The sequence below is a fragment of the Oryx dammah genome, unplaced genomic scaffold (assembly GCF_014754425.2).
Source record: "Oryx dammah isolate SB20612 unplaced genomic scaffold, SCBI_Odam_1.1 HiC_scaffold_12, whole genome shotgun sequence".
NCBI lineage: Eukaryota > Metazoa > Chordata > Mammalia > Artiodactyla > Bovidae > Oryx > Oryx dammah.
Window position 1 is genome coordinate 53,197,010 of NW_024070196.1, and position 24,608 is coordinate 53,221,617.

Consider the following 24,608-nt stretch of genomic DNA (forward strand, 5'->3'; position numbering starts at 1 on the left):
TGGTTTCAGAAAATAGTATGCATTCAGTAAACTGAATTTCATCACTGAAATAGAAGAAATGTATTTAAATGTTATTCTACGGAGTTCCCTCGTGGTCCAGTTGTTAGTACTCGGCGCAGTCACTGGTTAGGAAACTAAAGATCCCACAAGCTGCACAGTGTGGCAAAAAAAAAAAAAAAAAAAAATCCCATTACAGAAGAACGTGCAGACTGACATTTAGCTTCAGCTTTTCATTTGCTTATTGTTGCTACGGGGCAGCATTTGTTTCCTGCAATAAGAGAGGAGACTTATAGGGTTACATCATGTGGGTTTGCAGCAGAGACTATTAGTCGCTGGAACTATGTCTTCTCTGTGCTCCAAAAAGGACCTAACAGAAGTCCTTTTTTTTTTAAAAAAATTATTTATTCATTTATTTATTTTTGGCTGTGCTGGGTCTTCAGTGCTCCATGCAGACTCTCTAGTTACAGAGAGTGGGGGGTCAGCGGGGAGGGCTACTCTCTAGTTGCTTTGCATGGGCTTCTCATAGCAGTGGCTTCTTTTGTTGCAGAGCACGGGCTTCAGGGCCCAGGCGCTTCGGTAGTTATGGCTCCCAGGCTCTAGAGCACAGGCTCAATAGTTGCGATGCACGGGCTTAATTGCTCCCTGGTATGTGGGATCTTCCTGAACCAGGGATCAAACCCATGTCTCCTGCATTGGCAGGTGGATTCTTTTTTTTTTCAACTGCTGTTGCTCAAGCATCTCTGCTCAGACAAAACAAAAACATAAACCCAAATGATTGAGGTTAGAGAGAATACAAAATAACAATGCTGAGAGCTGGGATGGGGAGCGGAGGCCCATCCTCAGATTAGAGCCACCTGTGCCTTCTGCTGTCTGTGGAGTTTGCTTCCTCCCACTGGGCTGTGGCTTGCGTCTGGAAATCCATTCTCCACTGGGCATCGACAGCTGTAACCACTGCTGTCAGTTGATGAGGCTCGCCTCTTGCCCTACCGAGGAGGTGCAGGATGGATCTTCAGTTCCATGGGTCCGCCCGGTGCTGCTGGTTGTAGAACTGTAGTTTGACCTGATCTTTGATCCGACTCACAAGGTTCATGGACAGCAGGATTCCCACCAGCTGCGGGATGGCCAGGCCCAGTGCCACACCACCAAGTACAAAGAGGTTGCTGTGTATCCAGTTGACCAATCTGTCAATACAGCCATGGGTGTAGATGACTTGACTAGCTTCCAAGTAGTCAAAGGTCTGCATACCTTGGCCACACAGGGTGTTGATCACTCCCTAGTTGGGGGTAGGCAGACAATAGAAGTAATGCATAGAACAGTGCTCACGGCTGCGGTTGTCTTCTGAACAGTTAAAGTATATGTTCAGGGACCAGTCCTTGTAGGAAATCCCTCCACAGTAGCTGAACTCCTTCTGGCCAAAAGTCTATGAGGTTCTGAAGGTCCAAGTCATCTCGGTAGTACACGATGGCATTCTTGATAATCTCACTCACTTTGCCCCGCACCTTGTCTGAGAAGACGAAGCCCAGGACCCCAGCTGCCAGCTGTAGCAGGAAGACAATGGTCTGCCTCCTGCAAAACGTTCTCGCAGAGAGATCATCTGATGCAGCCGCAGAAAGTGAGCAGGAACCTGAGGATGCCCACCACGATCAGCAGGATGGCCAGGCCCACGGCCAGGCAGGCCGGCGCTGCCTCTGGGGGAGCGGCTGTCTCCCTGTCTGCTCTGGTGCCGACTGAATGGGGTCCCCGGGGTGGGGGGCACTCCCAGAACTGTCCTCCTCCCCTGGTGGGGGACTCTCCAGTGTGGCTAGGTAAAGGTTACAGGGAGCAGTACTGCCCTCCCACAGAGAGAACACCAAGGGCCCAGAAGGGTCTGTGGCCTTTAATTTGAGGAGTTAACAACTTAAGAGCCTTTATTCCCAGGCTTGAGAGAGGAGGAACCATCTTCACTCCAGAAAAGAATTAGATTTGCATTAGGCTTACTGGCTTTTGCCGATTCTGTTTCCTGGAGACTTCGTGTAGAGGAATAGCAATGGAGGTTGAGTTTCTCCAGAACAGAGTGAAGGGAAGGCTGAAGCCTGTGGTTAGTCTTTGCACCCAGAAGCCTACCTTCTTCCCTAGACACACCCTAAGCCTAAAATCCAGGCGGATCTCAGAAGGTTCGTGGGAGCTCAGGGAAATCCAGGTGAACTGACTTGGGTGGCCAGGCAGAGTAAACCTCCAGGATTTGGCTAGAGGGTGGCTGCCCCCTTAGCTCCATAGCTTCTGTGGGGAGGAGGGCTGAAGGGCCAGGGGTGAAAGAGGCAGAAGAGAAAGGGGCTGGCAGGCTGATTCTTTACCATTGAGCCACCAGGGAAGCCCCAAAAGTCCCCTTTAACAAAAATTTCTAACAAAAGTAGAAAGTCTTTGGTGTTTCTTCACTTGTCAATGATTTAATAAAAATCTCCCAACTTCGTTAATTTATTCAACAAATGCTTATTCAGTGCTTCTGGTGCGCCAGGTACCATGTTAGGTGCTGTACTGTCTTCACGGAGGAGAAAGTCCCCGTCCTCGTGGAGTTTACGTGGGGAGGGTGAGAGGGGAGTTGAGAGGTAACTACATCAACAGGTAATGTAACTTCAGAGTATGCCACGCAGGAAAGGAATACCTAGGGCTCGAGGATACAGAGTAACTGTGGAGTGCTGTCAGGAAAGGGCCTTTTCAGACTGGGAGCTTGCTGACAGAGGAACCAGCCCTGAGAAGAGTTGTCAGACTCTTGCACACTCACAGCTCCCAAGACAGGACAGACTGACATGCCGGAGGGACAGAAGGAGGACAGTGTGGCCTGAGCACGTGAGGTCAGGAGCGGGGGCTAGGTCACCCCTCTGGTCACATACCTCCAAGCATTCAGGTCCTCATGGCCTCCTTGGGTGTTTTGAAACTGTTCCCTGTCTCAGGCCTTCCCCTCCCCTGCGTTTCTCTTGTCGCTACCCTGCTCAGGAAATCTCCAGAGACAGAGTCTCCCGGCCTGGTATCTGAGGTGTTCCCCAGTTGACCTTTCTGACCTCATTTCTGTTCCTCAGCTTGGGTCCTTTACCCCAGCCATCCAGCTCTGCTCGTATCCCTCCACCAGGCCGGGCGTTTACCCATTCTGCGTCTTTTATTTTCCTTTCCTAGAATGCCTTCTTCCATCCTCCTCGTTTCTCCACTCCTTCCCCACTTTTAAAGTCCTCACCACTCCAAGTGGAGTGGTTGCTCTCGTTTCTAATGCAGCGATAATATTCACTCATTCATATTGTTTACTGCCATCACGTCACATGGGCTGGACTTAGCCTTCACCAAGACTGTGAACCCCTAAAGACATTGTATTTTCAAGGACGTAGACTTGTGTTTTATGTATGCCCCTGGCCCCATTTGTTGATTGTTTAATCCTGTTGTATTTTTAAAATTTCAGTTATAGTGGGTGATTTAAGCACTTTAGAGGAGTTTCCAGAGTCCTTTTGAAAATCAGGTGAATGCCATGTACTATCCTTGCATTAAAAATGTGTATTTTGCATGCAGTTTTACAAGGCTCATGGGCTCCTAAAGCCCTTCATAGGCCCAGGTTAAATGCCTTTGATATACAGCCACTTGTAAGTCTAAAATTCTGTCTCAGCTGGTAATTGGATTCATAAACAAATTTATTTGAGTCCTCTTCCTAAATGAATAACACCCTTCCTAAACTGAATACCTTTGTGGCCTATTAAGAGTTACTTTCTCTGGCATATATTTGAGGCCCTGAGGAAGCACAGGAGGAGTCAGTAGAAGGATGGTTTGGGCGGTGGTATTCTCACTTACTTTTCCCAACCTTGTTCACGTTGGCCACTGTTGCCACCATGGAAAAAAGTGAAAGTGAAATCACTCAGTCATGTCCGAGGCCAAACTTGATCTTCATTTATAGTAAATCTATTTGCCTTTATTTGTAGCTTTTTGCTTTGTGTGATTTTGGTTCTGTCTATTTTATTAACGTTTATTGTTCTTGTGTCCTTTATTATAAACTACCTCAAATCTTTTTTTGGGGAAAGCGTTAAGTAAATAAAGCACCTGGTGATGGTGAGCATCATGGACCTTAGAGGAGGGTGGGCTGGGAGCAGTGTATCCCATTTCATCCAGATCCTCATTGGCCTGTAGCCTTTTTGTGTACTGCCGTATTTATTTCAAGACTTGGGCTTACTTTCTTTGAGGGATATGTTAAGAGAAAAGGGCATCTTATTGCCCAGACACTTTACTCTTTTCTGTTTGAGAACTTGGCCTATGGATTTTCTTTCCATTTCCCTCTAGGTCACTGTTGTTTCACTGATCTTTGTTGTACCAGGTCGGGGCTGGTCCTGGGCATCTCTGATACCTGCAGAATCTGATATACTTGCTGCCTTGTGAAACCAAGAGAATATTAGAGCAGCTTTTCCCAGAGTATTTTCTATGGGATGCTAGCCCTTCTTGATAGATGTGAGGAAAGAATTCCTCGTTCAGATGAATTTGGTAAATGGTGCATTAAACAAAAGTGAATAAAGTGTCTCTCTGTTGGATTTATTTAATGTGTGACTTGAATCTCCAAGGAGGAGAGGGTATACAGCTGTCCCCAAGTGATTTAAGCTCAGCAGCATTTTTTTCTTTTAGAATACCCATTTCCATATTGTTTGCATGAAACAGTTTGAGAACTGCTGTATTAGACAGAGTGCTTATAGAAATATTGTTGAGTAAACATTAATCTTTATATCTATTATAATCCTGTATAGAGAAAGCATTTCTTCAGAATCATGTGGCAAAAGGGTATTATTCATACCCTGTTCTCAAAAATAAGACTGTGCATGCATAGATTTCTCAAGTTTAGATTTTTATCAGTATATATCTTGTTTATTTGTTCTGTGTAATCTCAGCTTCTAGGCAAATGGTTATTTTTTAGATGAATCCTCTTGTTTTTGAGTTCAGCACCATCTTATATCTGTAGTGAAGTGTGCAAAACTATTCATTTATCTCCCAAACTCTTGAGTGCCTGTTGTGCGCCTGGGCACGGACTGGGTGTTCATATACGAATATACAAACAGCCAGTGTGACGGTGCTAGATGCTGTGACCCGTGTTTCTGGGAGACAATGGGAGCTCAAATGAGAGATGTCAGGAGAGATTCTTGGAGGATATGGCACTTCAGGTATTCTTGAATGATGGATGGTGCAACAATCAAACAGTAGATAGAAAAATGGGCCTTGTAGGTCAAGGAAATGGCGGGTGTGCATCTTGGCATGATAGGAAATTGTAAGGAGTTCATCAGGGCTGGTGTGTAGATGAGAAGGCAGAAGAGAGAGGTAGGCCCACTCAGGAAGCATTGCACCTGCCCTGGTAAGCACTGTGGGCTTTATTCTGGAAGGCAATGGGATTCCCCAGAGGGGCTTTAAATCAGGGGTGATATACTTGTGGCATGTGGGATCCTAGTTCCCTGACCAGGGATCCAACCAGCATCCCTTGCATTGGAAGCAGAGTCTTAACCACTGGACCCCCAGGGAAGTCCCTAGAGTTGCATTTTAGAAAGATCATGGTGGAGGCTGTATAGAGTTGAGATCTGCTTATTAAATCGTGTAAACTTTATCAGGACATTCAGCATCATTCCTGAGAAGAGAGAATTTAAAGGTTTTTAAGCTTTTCTGATGAAGAGTCTATTTGACTTTGTAAGCATTACCATTTTTCACTATTGTGTAATTCTTTATTGTTTTTACTTAATTTTTTTCCAGAGAAGAGGAGGTATCTTGCAGTGGGCCTCTGTCCCAAAAACAAGCAGAATTTTTTCTTTCTCAACAGGTAAGTTGATTCTGTGATTTGTCATAATTTTTTTTTTTTTAATTCTGACATTATTTGTTGTTGCTGTTCCGTTGCTCAGTCAGGTCCGATTCTTTGTGACCCCATGGACTGCAGCATACCAGGCTTCCCTGTCCTTCACCATCTCCTGTCATGACATATGTTTGTTATGCGAGTAGGTTTATTAGTAAAGCGGCATCATTCTTACTCTTGGTCCTTTTTTCTTCACTAACAATGCAACGTAGCTATATGTCCCTCCCTATTTTGTATGTGATTTTATTTCTCTATTAGAGTTGTAATGCATGTTCATTTAGTAATGGTGTGTGACTAACACAGCCCCAAAACGTGATTTGGAAGATTTACTACCCTTTTCCCAACTTTTTATCAAGGACATTTTCAAACAGAAATAAAACTGAAAAGCCTTATACAGCGAATACCCACATACCCATCATCTGGGTCCTACAATTAATATTTCGCTCTGTTTCTCATACATCTACCCATCTGGTCACCATTTCATCTTATTTTTTTTTGATACATTTCAAGTTGCAAACACCAGTACACTTTAGCCCAGACATTTCTTACTACTGTTTTTGAACCTACTTTAGAATTTTTTTTTTTGTTATTACAAGCTGAACGTTTTTCTTTCATGTTGTTTTCAGCAAATAATTTTGATTTTTGGTCTATTTTTAAGTTTCATCTAATTTTATTATTAATTTTCTTTCTGCTGAAAGATGTAATATTTAGATCTAGATGCAGATAATAGAGTCACCCCTGCAAATGAATTTTAGACAGATTAGAAAAACCCATCTAGACAATTGGAGGAGAAAATAAAGCTGGACCCTCACCTCATCTTTGCACCTCAGTACTTTACAGGTGGATTAAAGGCTTCACTGTAAATATTTAAAGTTATAATTAGACTAGAAGGAACTCCATATTAACTTTTAACTGATCTCTGGATGGGGAACTTTCCAAACATAAAAACTGTGGAAGAAAACATGTAGGAGATCATTTGACTTTTTTCAGCATAAAAATGAAAAATGTCTGCATGTTAGTACATGTTCTGACAAAATTAAAAGTCAAACAAAATAAAATAAAAGTCAAACAACAAAATGGGAAAAGGATTTGCAATACATATGACAAAGGATTGATACTTTTGCTTTAAAAATGGTATTTTCAAAGACCAGTTGATGATGAGACAAATGTATATTTGAAAAGGGCAGATAGTAAAATGATACATTCTAACTTTGTTTAAAAAGAGTGCATGCTGCTGCTGCTGCTGCGAAGTTGCTTTAGTGGTGTCCGACTCTGCGACCCCATAGACGGCAGCCCACCAGTGTATATGTGTAAGCACATATACACACAAACACACATACATATACACACACATAGAAAAAAGACTGGAATAAGATACACTGACATAAAAATGGTGTTATTTCTGGATGGAGGAGTAACAGATGATTTTCTGTGTGCTTTTCTATTTTCTTCTGTATCCTTTTTCATATTTTTGGAATCTTCTATAATGCTACAGTGAATTAAAATGGAGCTAGAAATTATTGTTAATCAAAGAAAAATTTGTCTAGGTAAAATTGAAGTGTCTATAACCCAGTTAAGGACTAATCATTAATTTAGAAGTAGTTTTCTACGTATTTTATATAATCGTTGCTGGTAACATCCATATGAAACAGATAACCAGGAGAAGGGCAAGTGTGTGCCATAAGGCTCTTTGCCAGACTATGAATACATACTTCCTGCCTTGAAGGCACTTATAGTCTGGGGGTGGGGTCAGCTAGCACTTTTAATATAATTTAATAAGTACTGCAGGAAGGGTTAGTGCAGGGAGCTTATAGGAGCATGTAGGTGCTTATGGGAGAAGCAGGTGGCTGAAATCTAACCTGGGCCCTGAAGGCTGAGCAGGCGTTTGCATGGAAGAGTGTGTGGGTGGGGTTGGTGGTTGCGAGACATAATTCCAGGAAGAGGAAACAGTGTTCTGCAAGGTCAAGAGGAGAGTGTAGGAGCTTTCTTGGTGGCTCAGTGGTAAAGAATCCGCCTGTCAATGCTGGAGACACAGGTTTGATCCCTAGTCCAGGACGATCCCACACGGTGGGGAGCAACTTGGCCCGTGCGCCATAACCATTGAGCCTGTGCTCTAGAGACTGGGAGCCATAACTCCTGAGCTCATGTGCTGCAACTGCTGAAGCCATAGAACCTACACTCTGTGACAAGAGAGGCCACTGGAAGGAGAAGCCTGTGTACCGCAACTAGAGAGTCGATTCCGCTTGCTGCAACTAGAGAAAAGCCCGCACAGCAGCAAAGACCCAGCACAGCCAAAAATAAATAAATGAATAAGATTGTTAAAAAAAAAAAAAAGAGGAAAATGTAGCTGCAGAAAAGAAAGTAATCAGATGATGCTGTTTAGCATATATGTCCGTATGTTTATTGGCCATTTCTTTCTACTGAGAGTTGTCATTTTTAACTTTCAGGCTTCTTTGTTGAAGAATGACGAGACCAAAGCCCTCACTCCAGCTTCTTTGCAGAAAGAATTGAACAACTTATTGAAATTTAATCCTGATTTTGCTGAAGCGGTGAGCCTCTTCCAGAATCTGTTCCTAAATTAAAAAGCAGGGACAAGACTGTTGAATAGTCGAGTAAATGTGGATTGGCCTGCTGACCTGGGTTCTTGGAAAGAAATCCTGCGGTTGGCTCAGCACGTAATTGACTTAGCCTAGGCTCCTCCCCCACCCCGGGGCCCAGGAGGGATTTTTTCAATCTACTGATGTTCTCTTTCATTCATCATCTCTCTGATGCTGTGAATTATGGACAGGAGATGAAGGAGATGACAGACTGATTTTTTTTAAGTTTGAGGCCCAAAGATTCTTTTCTCCTCTTTTGTAAATGTTTTTGTTTTTGTTGTTGTATATATTTTTTAAGTTAAAATAATTCTATTCCTTATTGAATTTTTATCCTGAGAACTTTCTTAATAGCACCTGGGTTTTGCCATCTGACTTTATCCACATATAGAAGTACATCTGCCTTAGTAACTGGGATCTGCCTGCTGGAGGGAGTTTTAATTCAGTGAACCAAACAAAATGAAAATAGTGTCAAAATAGAAGATAATTAACTTCTAAAACTAATAAATTAGTAAAAGTCTCACTGGGTTTTAATTTGGACATTTAGAAAAATTGGTTTTATATTTGTATGAATTCAGGTTTTAAGATCTTTTTTTTATACTGACACAATTCCTTAATACCTCAGCTAGGTGATTCCCCCTCCATCCTCATGTATAATCCATGGATCCTAATATAACCAGTGGATGAATATTTAGGACAAAAGTCTGACACCCATGCTGGTGGAATTCCCTATTTTTTGTTTGGGGACACATTCTAGGGGAAAAACCAGCTAATATACCTTAAGTCTATTTTACTCTGCCTGTGGGGAAAAGATTAAGCTAAACTGTGACTTAGGAGGGTAGGGGATACGTGGATGTCTACAGCCAGTGGACCTCTCTGAATTAATCTAACACAAGAGGAACAGAACATTTAAAATATGTTGAATGTTCCTCCTTTTAGCACTACCTCAGCTACTTAAACAACCTCCGAGTCCAAGATGTTTTCAGTTCAACACACAGCCTCCTTCATTATTTTGACCGCCTGATTCTTACTGGAGCCGAAAGCAAGAGTAACGGGGAAGAGGGCTATGGCCGGAGCTTGAGATACGCAGCTCTAAACCTGGCCGCGCTGCACTGCCGCTTTGGTCACTAGTAAGTAACTTTTGTCCATGTAGAAATTGAAGAAACTATCTCTCAAATGTTAATTGAGATGTGTTTTTAAAAATAGGCTGTATTTGACTTAAAGAATGATTAATGGTTACCAGAGGGGAAAGGGTAGGGGGTAGGGATAGTTAGGGGGTCTGGGATTGACATGCACCCACTGTTTTTATATTTAAAATAGATAACCAGCAAGGACCAACTGTGTAGCAAAGGAACTCTGCTCAATATTACATAATAATCTAAATGGGAAAATAATTTGAAAAAGAATAGATACATGTATTTAATAGATGTATAACCAAATCACTTTGCTGTACGGCTGAAACTAACACAGCATTGTTAATCAACTATACTCCAATATAAAATAAAAAGTTTAAAAAATATGCTGTGTATTTTTTAAAAAAGAGGAGGAGGGGGAAGAAAAGAGAAAAAGAGATTGTTCAACCTGACCTTGTCAATAACTTGCAAAGAAGGAAGCTTTTTCCACTGAACAGAAGAAAATGAAAGAGTCTGCCCCCTGGAGTCAACTATTTAGCATTACCGTTTAACTGCTTGGCCTCTTGCATTACTTCTAAGAACAATGGGCACTGAATTAAAAGGAAATTAGGTCATTAGGCCAAAGATTCCCAACAGGATTTTTCAGAGGAAATAATGGGTATGTAAAAGTTATTTTCAGTATTTCAAAAAGCCAAAAGGAAGCTGTGCCTTTATTTGACAAAAGACTATGTGGCTTGCTGAAAGTCACATGTTTGTGTTTTTGGTTGGAATTCAGGGGGCTCAGTGAGGTGACAATGACTTATGCCATTGTTAAGGTATGCCTATGATTTTAATAAATAAAAATAGGAAATTGATCAGTTATTTTATTAATATATAGTAAATAGAGTTAACAGGATAGTCTTTCAAAATATGGAATCTATTTTGAAAATAATGAAACAACGTGAATAATGGTGAAAAGGTAGGAAATTACTGATAGGTCTCTCCACCTCTCTATGGCTTTTTCCCATTTAAGAAAAATTGGTTTCTGTCACAGGCATCTTTAAGTAGAGACTAGAGTGTGTATTTCTAGAAGTGTAGTGTCCAGAGTTCAAGAACTGAGACTTCTACACCTTGCTCCATGGCCCAGGCAACAATAAGGAAATTCTATTAATTCTGCTTGTCACATTTTCAAAGGGACATAGACAAGCTGGAGCTTGCCTGGGGAACAGTCTCAGTGGAGGCATTCAAAGTCATGCCATATAAATAGTGTGGGAAGGATGTGAGAATGTTTAGCCTGGAAAAGAAACAGTTTAGCTAAGCATGTATTTGACATATCTTTCTGTAGTGAAGGTCGTGTGAAAAGGACTTAGATTGATCAAGGGTGTGACTACTAGAGGAGATTGAGAGCTGGTAAGTGCCAGTTAAAGGGCAAAACATTTTTGCTGCTTATGAGGAGATTTCTTTGTATAGAACCTTCTGAGAAAGGTGTCAGCAGAGTGCTCAGGTGTGCAGCGGGGGTGACATTCAGAGAATTCAAGCCTCAGATTGATACTTGAACCAAAAAATGTTTAAGGCTACTCTGAACTCCATGATTTTGTGAGATTCCGTATTCTAAGAGTCACCTTCTTTTTGTCTACCCAGCTTTAGCAACCTCTTTGATCACAGCCTTTCATGTTTTATGTACTCGTAATAAATAGCAACACCATTTGAATATTTGCCAATAACCTGTTTCTGTGTTACACACAGCTTGCCCTTGCATTTGGAAGTTTGTATGTAGTCTGGTAGACACAAATAATTAGTCTGTTGATGTATAGAATTTCTCTGTGTTTGCAGTATTATCAATGGATAGGCAGCTAACTGTATGGAATTAATTACTAGTTAATTTCTGATTTAATCAACTCCAGGCTTCTTTATTTTTAGTCCTGGAGCTATGAGACTGTATAATTGCCTCTGAGCTAATAGGATTGTGGTAATTTCTTAAAAATCTATGTACTAGGCGTTGTTCTAAGTGCTAAGGATAGAGCAGTGAAAAAAAGAGGGAAAAAAAATACTCTGTTCTCATGGAGCTTCCAATGGGAGAAATAAATAATAAATAACACTAACCATAATTTATCAGGTAGTGATAGATCAGGATAAGGGATTAAAGAGAGATGATGAGTGCTATTGTTTTCATAAGTAACACTCTTCTTCCAGATAATTGCACTGGTGTTAATCTTCAATTTGTAAAATTTCTGTTTAAATATTAAGGCCCTCCCTAACCTTTGTTAATATTTGAATAGAGATTTAAATAAAGGATTTGAGGGAGTGAGTAATCTGTGTGTGTATCTGGAGAAAGAGTATTCATATCGCCTAGGACAGCAAGTACAAAGGCCCTGAGGCAGGATTTACTTGGCATGTTTGAGGAGGAACAAGAAGTGTGGTCAGAGTGACATAAGTAAGGGGGGAATAGAAGAGAATGAGGTCATAGAAGTGGCAGAGGTCAGAGCATTTAGGGTCCTGTAGGCCCAAGTAAGGACATTGGCTTTTACTCTGAATGACATAGGAAGCTGTTGTTAGAGGCTACAGATCTTTCTGCTCTGGCATTTTGCAAACAGTGTGACATCCAGCATGTTTCGAATATTTCAACCAGTTTGCTTCTTGCTCTTTAATGAAAATTTTTATCAGAGGTGTTTCTGATGAGCAGCAATGGAAAATCATTGGTTCTTCAAGGATTTGCCAGAAACTTTGAAGTTTCTGTGTTGATAATCTACTTTTTCTTCCTGTCTGGGAAAAATAATCTTTCTTTAGTCCTGTTTTAGCATCCTATCTGTACAATTCTCCCAGAAGACTTTTTCTAAACATAACATAATTTATTTGGTCATCAGATGTTCAACAAAGTTAAATTGACTGGTATTTATAAGGGGCCTCTGTGTGAAGATATGCTTCCTGCCTTCAAATAGCCTGGTGCATCTTAGCATTAAAAGGGATTTAAAAGAAATATAGGGGCTTCCCTGGTGGCTCAGAGGTTAAAGCTTTTGCCTACAATGAGGGAGACCTGGGTTTGATCCCTGGGTCGGGAAGATCCCCTGGAGAAGGAAATGGCAACCCACTCCAGTACTCTTGCCTGGAGAATCCCATGGATGGAGGAGCCTGGTGGGCTACAGTCCATGGGGTCGCAAAGAGTTGGACACAACTGAGCGACTTCACTTCAAAAGAAATATAAAATAGGTTAAAATGTTTCTTTATCCAAACAGATAGTATTGAGGAAGAATTCAGCTCTCCCTGTTAAAATTAACAAAGTTAATATTGCTCTTATTAAAAGAAAATTTTCAACAAAATTTTCCCTACATAAGTGATACCCATAGAATTTATGATTTTATTTTGAGATCTCAGTGACCCAGCATTTACAGAACTTCTGTGACTTGCCCCTGGGAAACCCCAAGTTTAAGACATCTCTGGTGCCCCCTGCAGGTTAAAGAAATAAAACTAACATTAAATAGAGGGTGGTATACAATAGTATTAATATTTAATTAAGCACTGCAAGCAGATACCATTTCTATGGACTTTTTCAGAAGTGAAGTCTCAGTGGGGCCAAGAATAGTTTTGTTTTGTTTTGTTTTTGCCATGTTGCATTTTATTTTATTTTTTTAATTTTTATTTTTACTTTATTTTACTTTACAATACTGTATTGGTTTTGCCATACATTGACATGAATCCGCCACGGGTGTACATGAGTTCCCAATCCTGAACCCCCCTCCCACCTCCCACCCCATATCATCTCTCTGGATCATCCCTGTGCACCAGCCCCAAGCTTCCTGTACCCTGTATCGAACATAGACTGGCGATTCGTTTCTTACGTGATAGTATACATGTTTCAGTGCCATTCTCCCAAATCATCCCAGGGCCAAGAATAGTTGACTCAATTTCCACAAAAGTTTCAAGGTTGGGGGAGACATCCCAGATGGAGAGTAACCACATGAGCATAAAAACGAAATCTCAGAAGTGAAAATCTTCCAAATACTTTTCAAAACTAGTTTTGAAAAAAATTATAGACATATCAAATGCCATAGTTCACAAAATTTTTCAAATAATGCTGAAGGGAAGGTGATGAAAAGTAAAATCTTACATCCTCTCCTTGTCCCTCCCCTCAGCAGGGTGTGTGTGTGTGTGTGGTGTGTGGGTGTGTGTGTGTCTACACGCGTACATGCTTAGTCACTCAATTGTGTCCAACTCTTGCGACCCCATGGACTGTAGCACCCCAGGCTCCTCTGTCCATGGGATTTGCCAGGCAAGAATACTGGAGCAGGTTGCCATTTTCGTCTCCATTGGATCTTCCCATCTCAGGGATTGAACCTGTGCATTGGCAGGAGGATTCTTTTAATGCTAAGCCACCGAGGAAGCCCTCAGCATTAGACAACTAAAAAAAAAAAAAACTTAGGCGCTGAGACAGGGAAAACCCAGTACTTCAGGTCCCTTTTAGTAGAACTCCACCTTAGAAGGGACATGTTCTGTATTTCTAGTGTTACTGTTTCTTTTGCTACTGGGATGGGGCTGTCTGAGGAGTAAGCCCACGGTTTCAACTTCCAACCCAGAGGCCTGCACGCTGGTGAATTACCATACAGATGACTTCCTGTTACCGTTGCTTACACATGTTTGCGGTTGTTAATGAGTTATTAATGTTCAGTCTGTCGTTAGTCAACAGGCAGAACTTGCCCTGCAGGAGGCGATTAGGATTGCCCAGGAGTCCAACGATCACGTGTGTCTCCAGCATTGCTTGGTGAGGCCACCCTCCTGTCTTGGAAGTTCTGCCCGTGGGTTGGGTTGTTGGCCTCTGAAAGATCCCATATGAATTAGGTTGTTTTGCAGTTGGAAGGTCCTCAGTGGTGATGGGAAACTAGTTGGATGGTCAGGGGGATTCAGGAAAGGCAACCCAGCTGTATTTATCTTTCTTAATTCTTGATGTCCATTTCATTTGGGGGCATTTCTTGTCTACAAATTTAAATGCAGCTTGCCATGCAAAACTGTCACAGCAAACAGTGGCACAAATTTAAATGCAGCTTGCCATGTAAAACTGTTGCACCAGACATTGGCATGAAGGAAATGTGTTTGCAGCACCTGGTAACTGGATAAGAGCTTGTGCTGTCAAAGCGTCATCGCCAAGCACATCATCAAACAAGTAGAACCCAGTTCGGCAACCACCTGAGAATTTCACTTTCTCACTTCCAAGCCTTCCGGGGGCCTCATGTCTTTTTTTTCTGGAACATTTGCCGCTCATGGCTCTCAGAGGTGAAGAAGATAAACGGCTTGTTTATTTCAGTCTGATGGTTTTAATGTGTTAGATGGGTTTCATTTCAGTTCATAATTTGTGAAAGTGTGTTTTAGAGGGCTTATTTTGTCCCTTGTTAATTTGTTCTTACAACCATGCTGATGCTTTCAGTAGAACATTAGCCATTATTGTTGTTTTGATACATTTTGATGACTTCTCTTGCCAGAGCTGGCTTTACGTGCTGGGACAGAAGAGATCTGATAGCCATGTTCTGCTGGAACATTCTGTGAAGAAAGCTGTACATTTTGGGTTACCAGTAAGGCTCATCTTTCTATGAGATTGTTTAAACAATTGGGGTGGTTTTATTCTTGGTAGTTTCATGTGACCTTAATTATTAATCAAACCACTAAGTTCTTTGAATAGGTTTCTCTCTCCTCCTCTTACCTAATAACATCCGTGAAAGTTCCATTTATCAACTTGATGAGATCTTTGTTTAGTATATTGATCAGCACTAAACTTCCACGTCTTTATTTAGAAAAATTTTAAGAAAGACTTATTTTTAAACCAGTGACTGGCAAACTCTATAGCCTACGGGCCAAACCTGGCTCACTGCCTGCTTCTGTATGGCCCTCAAGCTAAGAATGGGTTTTACATTTTTAAATAGTTGGGGGAAAAAAACAAAGAAGAATATGTGGCATAGACCAAATGTGACCTGAAAACCCTAAATTATTTACTCTCTGGCCCTTTATAGAACAAATTTACTGATCCTTGTTTTAAGTAATAAACAAAGCCACGAACCAGTAAACCTGTATTCCCCAATGACAGATGCTGAGGGGCATTGAAAGGGCACAAGTCCTACACATGAAATAGTAATGACTGTAGAATCTGGATTACTGTTGCTCAAAGAACCTTATTCTGTCTCAAAAAAAAAAAAATGATAGGCTTTGTAAGCACAATTTTTGTTATGGATTTAAGTGGACTTGTTTTTAGTTGAGCTTTCATCCTTGAAAATTATACCAGAAGTTAATGAAGAGATAGTTATGCCCCTAATAGGCATTTTTTCCTTAATCTCCTACTACATAATGTACTCAGCAGTGTTTGACATATACTATGTCATTTTAATCCTTAAAATAAGTCTGCATGATAGGTTTGATGCCCATTTTACAGATAGGCTTGTCTAAGAAGCTGAGTGACTGGTCCTAGGTCACACAGTCAGGAGCAGAGGCAGTGTTTAAGTCCAGATCCATTTAACTTCAGAGCTGGCCCTTCTCACTGTACCATTAGCTTCTCTTCCATCCTCTAGTTTTCCAGGAACATTCCTCATATGGGTCAGGGTCAGGCTGCAGGTACTTTCTTTATAAATAGTGATGTCATTGTGCACGTGTTGAAATAGGCCAACTTTCTGAAGAGCAAAACAGATGCTGTCTTGTCGTCTCTATCTTGAGTTGTGCATTTGTCTCTCTCCTTAGTACCTCGCCTCCTTAGGAATACAGTCCCTGGTTCAGCAGAGAGCTTTTGCTGGGAAGACGGCAAACAAACTTATGGATGCCCTAAAGGACTCGGACCTCCTGCACTGGAAGCACAGCCTGTCCGAGCTCATTGATATCAGCATCGCCCAGAAGACAGCCATCTGGAGACTCTATGGCCGTAGGTGCGTCTTCAAGCCCGCCATCAAGGCTGCGAGGACACAAGTCCTCTTACAGATGAGCGGAAGCCAGCAGACTAGTGCTCTGAGGGCCAAATGGATGGAGGTTGTTTGTGCAGGGGGTTAAACAAAGTGCTTTAAAATTTTAAAATATTTTCTACTTTGCACACAGACTTTGCAAAGGTTTTTCCTATGCTCGTTTTTTTAAATCTACTTCTTTTTAAAATTAAGTAATTATTTATTTTTGGCTTCACTGGGTCTTCGTTGCTGCGTGCGGGCTTTCTCTAGTTGCAGCAGGCAGGCCTACTCTCTAGTTGCGGTGCACAGGTTTCTCATTGCAGTGGCTTCTCTTGTTGTGCAGCACTCGTTCTCAGACAGGCGGGCTTCAGTAGTTGTGGCTCAAGGGCTGTAGAACTCATGCTCTGTAGTTGTGGTCCACAGGCTTAGTTGCTCTGAGGCATTGTGAGATCTTCCATGACCAGGGATTGAACCCATGTCCCCTATATTGCAAGGCAGACTCGTGACCACTAGATCACCAGAGAAGCTCCTTCTCTGCCTGTTTTTATTTATTCCTCCCAGCTGCTCTGGGAGGTGACTTGGGGGGTGATCTCCATTCTCAGATACATAGGAGAAGGTTCACACATCTGATCTGCCCCAGATAACAATTGAGTTAACAAGTGTGGACCTCCACATTCAACTGAGGTCCTTGGACTCTAAACACCATGCCCCTGTGCTCTGAGATGTCATGGGCCATGGTCACTCAAGTCGAACACCCTCTTAACCCCAAAGCTGTTATGTAATGAAAGCTGGTTCCCTGTTAACAGGGTGTGTTTTCTGGACCATCTACGGCCTGGTGTGTAATTCCCATTTAGCCTCCTTTGTTGCTGTTCATGTCTGACTTTTTACGACCCTGTGGACTGCAGCCCACCAGGCTCCTCTGTCCTCTACTCTCTCCTAGAGTTTGCTCACATTCATGTCCAAGCTTGGAAGTAAATTCTGAACCAGATTTTTAATCCTGGAGCCCTGTTGCTACCTCACCTCTCACCTAGACAATCTGCTGTTTCTAGGAATTCAGTGATGAAAGGAAGTGCCTATTGTATCAGTCTTGTTTTTGTACTTGGAATAATTGTTGGCACAGTGTGGTGTGAAACAGATGCGGACACTGGCCACTGCTTCCACTGTCAGAGCAGCTGGTGCCAAGATGGCATCAGGTCTGAATTTACCGTGAAAGCGAATTAACACACTGTGGCCCCAGGGAAGATTAGAGGCGGGGGTGGGGGTGGGGGGAGGTCTGGAACTTGGAGCTCCCAGTTGCATCATAACCACCACGTGTTTCCTTTGAGGCCGCACATCTAGATTGCTTTCCTCCTCTCCTTGTCCCGGCATTGGGAGACAGCTGCTCTCACGGAACCAGAACCTGCAGAGAGGCGTCACTTCCTCCCATTTCCTCTCGGGGTAACTGTAGGGTGTAGCTGAGGGGCACCTGGGTCTCTCAACTGACGGGGATGCCTTTTCGTCCCCTCCCCAGCACTATGGCCCTGCAGCAAGCCCAGATGTTGCTGAGCATGAACAGCTTGGAGTCAGTGAACGCAGGCGTGCAGCAGAACAACACAGAGTCATTTGCTGTGGCGCTCTGTCACCTCGCTGAGCTACACGCGGAGCAGGTAGGCAGGGGACCGGGCCAGCATGCTTCTGGAGCAGTACAGGCTCTGCCATTTCTTTCCTGTCAGTCAGTGCAGTCGCTTAGTTGCATCCGACTCTTTGAGACCCCATGAATCACAGCACGCCAGGCCTCCCTGTCCATCACCAACTCCAGGAGTTCTCTCAAACTCATGTCCTTTGAGTCGGTGATGCCCTCCAGCCATCTCATCCTCTGTCGTCCCCTTCTCCTCCTGCCTCCCAATCCCTTCCAGCATCAGGATCTTTTCCAATGAGTCAATTCTTCACATGAGGTGGCCAAAGTATTGGAGTTTCAGCTTCAGCATCATTCCTTCCAATGAACACCCAGGACTGATCTCCTTTAGAATGGACTCGTTGGATCTCCTTGCAGTCCAAGGGACTCTCAAGAGTCTCCTCCAACAAAAGCACTAGACTGCTCTGGTTGGATGGAGGTGGTGGAATGGTGAAATCCCATGAGTAGAAATGGACTGGGTACAGAGTCTACAAGGGTTGTGGAGCTGAGGACCTCTTCCGGCATCAGGGAAGGGACTAAGAGATCAGCTATTTCTAGGTAACAGATGGAATCAAAAGGAGCCTTTGAAATTTAGGGTGGAAGAGCTGTGTGTTTGTGGGAAAGGGAAGAACATAATAAGAACACAGCTAAAATGATAACAGCTAAAGTGTGTCGTATATTTGTTCTGTGCCGGGCTCAGTGATTTCCATGTGTGACCATCCATATTCCTCACAGTAGCCCCATCAGGTCAGCTTTGGTATCATCCCATTTCACAGAAGAGAAACCGAGTTCTCAGGAGCGAAGTCCCAGACCCACGACCAGTGAATGTCAGTGTCAGATCTTCAACCCAAGGCTTACTGATTCCGAAGAAAGACATTGGAAGTAGGGCATAACCTTGACTTACAGCCCAAGTAATTTTACATAAATCTCTTTATAGGGGATTGATGCAAGGGTTGCTCATGTTGCTCTTGGCTTTCTTTTCCCTCTGCTCAAAAACATCTTCTTTCATGAGAAAAGGTCGGGGAACGCTCTTATCTAGAGCTAACTCACTAACTGCTGCCTTGCTGTAAGTGCATTTCCTTGATCATATCATTTTCTCCACCTCTTTGTGGTATAATAATGATCGCTAGGTTGCATCATAGCACTCAATATTCTTTAATCCTCAGCCTGAAGATCCTTGAGTGGTTTCCACCCCTTTCAGAAGTCTGTAAATACTTCTTTCTGCTGGATATATTTTAGCATTTTACAATTCTCTAACTAGCTATGGAAACAGAGGGCGTGAATGAGCTCTGGCCAATGGCATCTTCCTGTACTTCCATCAGCTGCTTTCTTGTACCTGGGAAGCATCACCCATGCTTCCTAACATCCAAACAAGCCAGTGGCGCTTGCCGTTTGCTTTCCTCCAGGAATGCTGCACATAAATCACTTTCTCCTTGTAATGGCACTGGAACCTCTTTAACATTGATTCTTTTCCTCTGCTGGTGCCTTGGCTAAGTGGAGCATTTGTAACGAATGACTGAGGGCACATTCAGTTAGGTATTGGTATAAGCTTCATGTTGACTTTTTCCCCCCAACAACTTTATTGAGATGTAATTCCATGCCCCACAGTCCACCCATTTAAAGTGTCCCCTGGTGACTCTCTCTCATAGTATTCTCCCCACTGTTGTTATTTAGTTGCTCAGTCATGTCTGCCTCTTTGCAACCCCATTGACTGTAGCCTGCCAGGCTTCTCTGTCCATGAGATTTTCCAGGCAAGAATGCTGGAGTGAGTTGCCACTTCCTTCTCCAGGAAATCTTCCCAACCCAGGGATCAAACCTGCATCTCCCGCATTGGCAGGTGGATGGATTCTTTTACCACTGAGCCACTTGGGAAGCCCCTTTCTTACTGACTCGAGCCTTAAGCAGTGAAATAGGGAATTCTTTGGCTGTCCAGTGTTTAGGAGTCCACGATTTCACTGCCGAGTGTCCAGGTTCATTCCCTGGTTGGGGAACTAAGATCCTGCAAGCCAAGTGGCACAACCAAAAAAGTAAAAATAAACAGTGAGATAACTTCCCTTTGGTCCTTTTTGGGTTATGTAGGGTAGAAATTATTTCTTTTCTGCTGGAATAGAGAACTACTTGACAAAAATCTGGTCTTGGCTCACTTCTTTAGCCTTGACACTTTCTCCAAGGCCAGTTGTTAATTGTTCTGTGATTTTTACTGGGGGTTAGACCTGAAAAGTAATCTCGCTCTTTGACTCTATATTAATCTTTCCATCTCCTGCCCCCACTTCCATCTCTGGGCATCTGTGAAAGCCCTCCTCATCGCCTGGTTCCATTGGAAGCCTCTAATTGCACAGCTAGAAGACAGTGGCTGCTTTATTTCCATTCAGTCCCTTTCCCCGCTGCTCTTCAACCTGCCTTAGAAAGACTTCTGTAATGTCAGAACATCGACCATGTAGATAAACCCACTGGGCTGATGACTGTTACATTTTCAATTACACAGATTAGATTTACACCTGTGAAATTAAGCTTGGCCAGCTGCAGAGAAGGCAGTTTTATCACGAGTTTCTATTTGCTTTTATTTCCTTTGTGTGTGCTTCAAGTTGTATCCTGAAATTGATCTCCAGATAAACTGGATGCTGCCCTGTGGTACGGAGAAGGCAATGGCACCCCACTCCAGTACTCTTGCCTGGAAAATCCCATGGATGGAGGAGCCTGGTAGGCTGCAGTCCATGGGGTCGCTAAAACGCTAAGAGTTGGGCACGACTGAGTGACTTCACTTTCACTTTTCACTTTCATGCATTGGAGAAGGAAATGGCAACCCACTCCAGTATTCTTGCCTGGAGAATCCCAGGGAGAGAGGAGCCTAGTGGGCTGCCATCTATGGGGTCACACAGAGTCGGACACGACTGAAGCGACTTAGCAGCAGCAGTAGGCCTGTAGTATATGGCAGTGTCTGGCGCTTGGGTGAACCTGTAAAGAAGTGATGGGGTCTGAGCTGCTGTTGGCAAGCTTCCTCCTACAGTCCATAGGAAGTGTTGAGAGAGCTGGCCCCCTTTGCTCTCTCTGCATAATTCTGATTGATTGTGTCATGTTCCTCTCCCGGCCTCAGGAAGTGACAGGTCACGATGGGAATGTTTTGGACGAGTATTGCCAATTGTGTACTGTTCTTTCTACTTGGCCTGAAGGTTTGACAGCCATCCACACACCCAACTCTGTAGGGTAGTCATGAAAATAACTGGCTAATCTTGCCAGAGATTAATGATCTTCTGTTGTAATTCAATTGTACTTTCCATTTCATCCACTTCAAATAGAAGTTCACTTGTGGTCTTAAGTGAGCTTCTATATAGACTGAAGATAAATTACCTAATCAGGGTCTTCCCTGGTGGTCCAGAGGCTAAGACTTTGTCCTCCCAATGCAGGGGGCCTAGGTTTGATCCCTCGTCGGGGAACTAGATCCCACATGCCGCAACTAAATCTCATATGCCACAGTGAAGATGGAAGATCCTGCATGTCCCATCTAAGACCTGGCACACCAAAATAAATAAACTTTTTTTTTTTTAAGATAAATTACTTAAAGGATTGGGATAAATTGAAAAGCTTTTTGGTTAATAAGATAAATAGCAATTTAGGAATGTGAAAAAGACTTGGACATGTATTCACAGAAAAAAACATAAGTGATTATAAAACATGAAAAAAACTTCAATCTAGTCATTAAAGAAATTAAAATTAATACAGTGAAGTAACCAGTTTCACCAAACAAGTAGGGAAAGAAGCTTAAATATAAGGGGAGGATAAAGGTGCAGAATGCCGGTGTGAAAGTACTTGGTATATTTCCGAGGGAACTTCCCTGGCGATCCAGTGGTTAGGACTCTGCTTGTACTGCAGGAGGCACGAGTCTGACCCCTGTTCAGGGAACGGAAATCCCACATGCCACACAGCCAAAATGTAAGACAAATAAAAACAAAAGGAAAGTATTTGGTACATTGCTATATGGTAATTTAGTAATGTGTGTGTGTGTTAGTTGCTCAGTCGTGTCCAACTCCTTTGTGACCCCATGGACTGTAGCCCACCAGGCTTCTCTAACCATGGAATTTTCCAGGCAAGGATACTAGAATGGGTTGCCATTCTCATCTCCAGGGAATCTTCCTGACCCAGGGATTGAACCTGGGTCCCCTGCATTGCAGACAGATTCTTTAACGTCCGAGCCACCAGGGAAGCCCAGTTTAGTAATATATGTGTCAAAAAGCGTAAACGTGCCTACCACTTAGCCCAGCAATTCTATTTCTAAGGTATTATCCTTAGGAAATAATTGGACAAGTATGAAGAGATATATGCAGTAAGATAATCATTCTAGCATTTTCAAAGTGGAAGAAATTGGAAGCAATCAAAATATTCCAAGCAAGGAGATTATTTTGATAGACTATAATTTATTCACCTAATAAAATACTATGGTGTATAGATTTGAGCTTGTTGACACTGGAAAGATTCATTCATTGAAAAAATATCTATTGAGTGCCTACTGTGTGGTAAAGAGTACTATAGACAATATATAAAAATGGTACATATACCTATTTTTGGAATACTTACATGTTTTATATTCATGTGCATATGAGAAGTTCAGAAGGGTATGTGCCAAGAAATTACTATGATTATCTTCTGTGAGATTAAAAGTAATTTGTGTTTTTTCTCATTGTTCGCGTGTATTTTGTAAGTTTTTTTCCTAGAGTGAACATGTGTTACACGTGTAATTTTAAAAAATGATTTTAAGTATACGTGAAATACGTTAGAGCCTAAAAAAAAAAGGCCCTTTGATATTTGCCAGTCTCTGCCTAGAGGCATCCAGGGCTGCACAAGAACAGGTGAGTCGCAGCAACATCCTGTGGGTGGGGCAGCCGGCAGGGCATCAGCACAGGTCTGCTAAACAAACTGTGGCTTTCTCTCTCAGGGCTGTTTCGCCGCCGCTTCAGAAGTATTAAAGCACTTGAAGGAGAGATTCCCACCTAATAGTCAGCATGCCCAGGTAACCTGCCTTTTGTGTGTCATCAATTTATTTTTGAAAAGACCATTTGTACTGTATTATTGTTGAAATAGAACATTGTAGCATCTCCCCTTGCTTCCTTTCTGTGACGTCTGGACAGCATAGGAGACACTGTAAGATGTGTTCAAGGTTGAGAAATAAACTCTGAAAAGAGATTAAAGTAGGATATTTTTTCATTCCTGTCTTCATGGTTTTAAATGAATATTCCTTATATCTCTAATAGATTGTCCTTTGATAGATCAAGAGTTAGGTCTCCATTCTGTTACTCTGTCTTCTACTTGGCAGCTCCAGCTGCCAACCTTTTGGGCAGATGTTGTATCCAGAGGGAATGAGCTTTATAAAGCAGTCCTAGGCTCTCTGTTCCTTGTTGCACCGATTTCCATCTCTGATGGAGCCAAGAAAATGTATGACGAGGGTCATCTTTCTATTCCTCCCCTTATCCAGTTTAGTCTTCAGACGATTAGAGAATTTGAAATCATAAGAGGCGATGGCCTGAGGATCTCCTACTGTTGGTCCCTAGAGGAAGGCTGCCATTCACATGGGTTGTTGGCCCCACCTCAGTAGATATGGTATGGATGCCCATCTGCTTATAAGCTGTGCTGGGATCTCATTGCTGCTCTCAGCAGACTGAGGTAAATTCAAAGTACCCAGACAGAAAGGCAGTGAGCAAACTAAATAGAAGCTTAGCACCCAAGGATGCTGTGCGGAAAAAAGAATTAAGCGTGTTTCTGTGGTAGCGCTCACTTTTAAAGAAGGTGCACAGTAAAGAAAAAGACAATTTAACTCACATTCTACAAAATACATCTATATAGGGCTGATAAATAGATGAAAAGGTACTCAACCTGGCTATTGATCAAGGGAAATACAAATGAAAAAACAGTGAGATATTTCATACCATCAGATGGGCCAGAAGTAAAATATCTGGCACCACTGATTGTTGGTGAGTGTGTGAAGCAATAAGATATCATACACTGCCAGGGGGGAGTGTAAACTGGTGTGACCCATTTAAAGAACAAATGGGCTCTGTGTTAAGGACAAGGTGTGTATATCCAACAGCCCAGCCTTTCTGCTGCTTGCTGTGTACCCAGGATAAGTATTGCACCCAGGTGATGTAGGAGAGTGTCTGCTGCAGCACTGTTCAGAAAAGTGAGAAATTGGAACTACCATCAACACGAGAATAAATAAGTTGTCACATTTTCATACAACTGAAAACTATTCACCAGTGAAAAGAAATTAGAACTACTTGTATTAACATGCATAAGCACCGCCCCCCCGAATAATGTTGAGCTCAAAAGCAAGTTGTCAAAGAATGCATACAGTATGATTCTATTTATTTATACAAAGTTTAAAAAAATGTAAGATCATACTATATATTGTTTCAGGATGAGTAGATATTTTGTAAAAATATAAAAACATGAATGGGAATGATAACAAATCAAATGTTTCCTTTGAAAACAGAGAGGAGAATGGAATTTTCAAAGGAC

At 42.3% G+C, this 24,608-nt stretch overlaps 1 protein-coding gene and 1 pseudogene across 1 annotated transcript in view; one reads left to right on the forward strand and one right to left on the reverse strand.

Annotated features, from left to right (window-relative positions):
* The window catches only part of ANAPC5 (anaphase promoting complex subunit 5), a 35,521-nt gene that overhangs the window by 7,470 nt on the left and 3,443 nt on the right, over window positions 1–24,608 (forward strand). The window contains exons 5-12 of the mRNA XM_040250657.1: window positions 5,737–5,803; window positions 8,281–8,382; window positions 9,367–9,557; window positions 14,214–14,295; window positions 15,011–15,100; window positions 16,254–16,435; window positions 17,958–18,093; window positions 23,032–23,106. Of these exons, the coding sequence (XP_040106591.1) occupies window positions 5,737–5,803; window positions 8,281–8,382; window positions 9,367–9,557; window positions 14,214–14,295; window positions 15,011–15,100; window positions 16,254–16,435; window positions 17,958–18,093; window positions 23,032–23,106 (925 nt within the window). The remainder of the gene's footprint in view (window positions 1–5,736; window positions 5,804–8,280; window positions 8,383–9,366; window positions 9,558–14,213; window positions 14,296–15,010; window positions 15,101–16,253; window positions 16,436–17,957; window positions 18,094–23,031; window positions 23,107–24,608) is intronic.
* On the reverse strand, window positions 1,010–3,123 carry LOC120871619 (annotated as a pseudogene).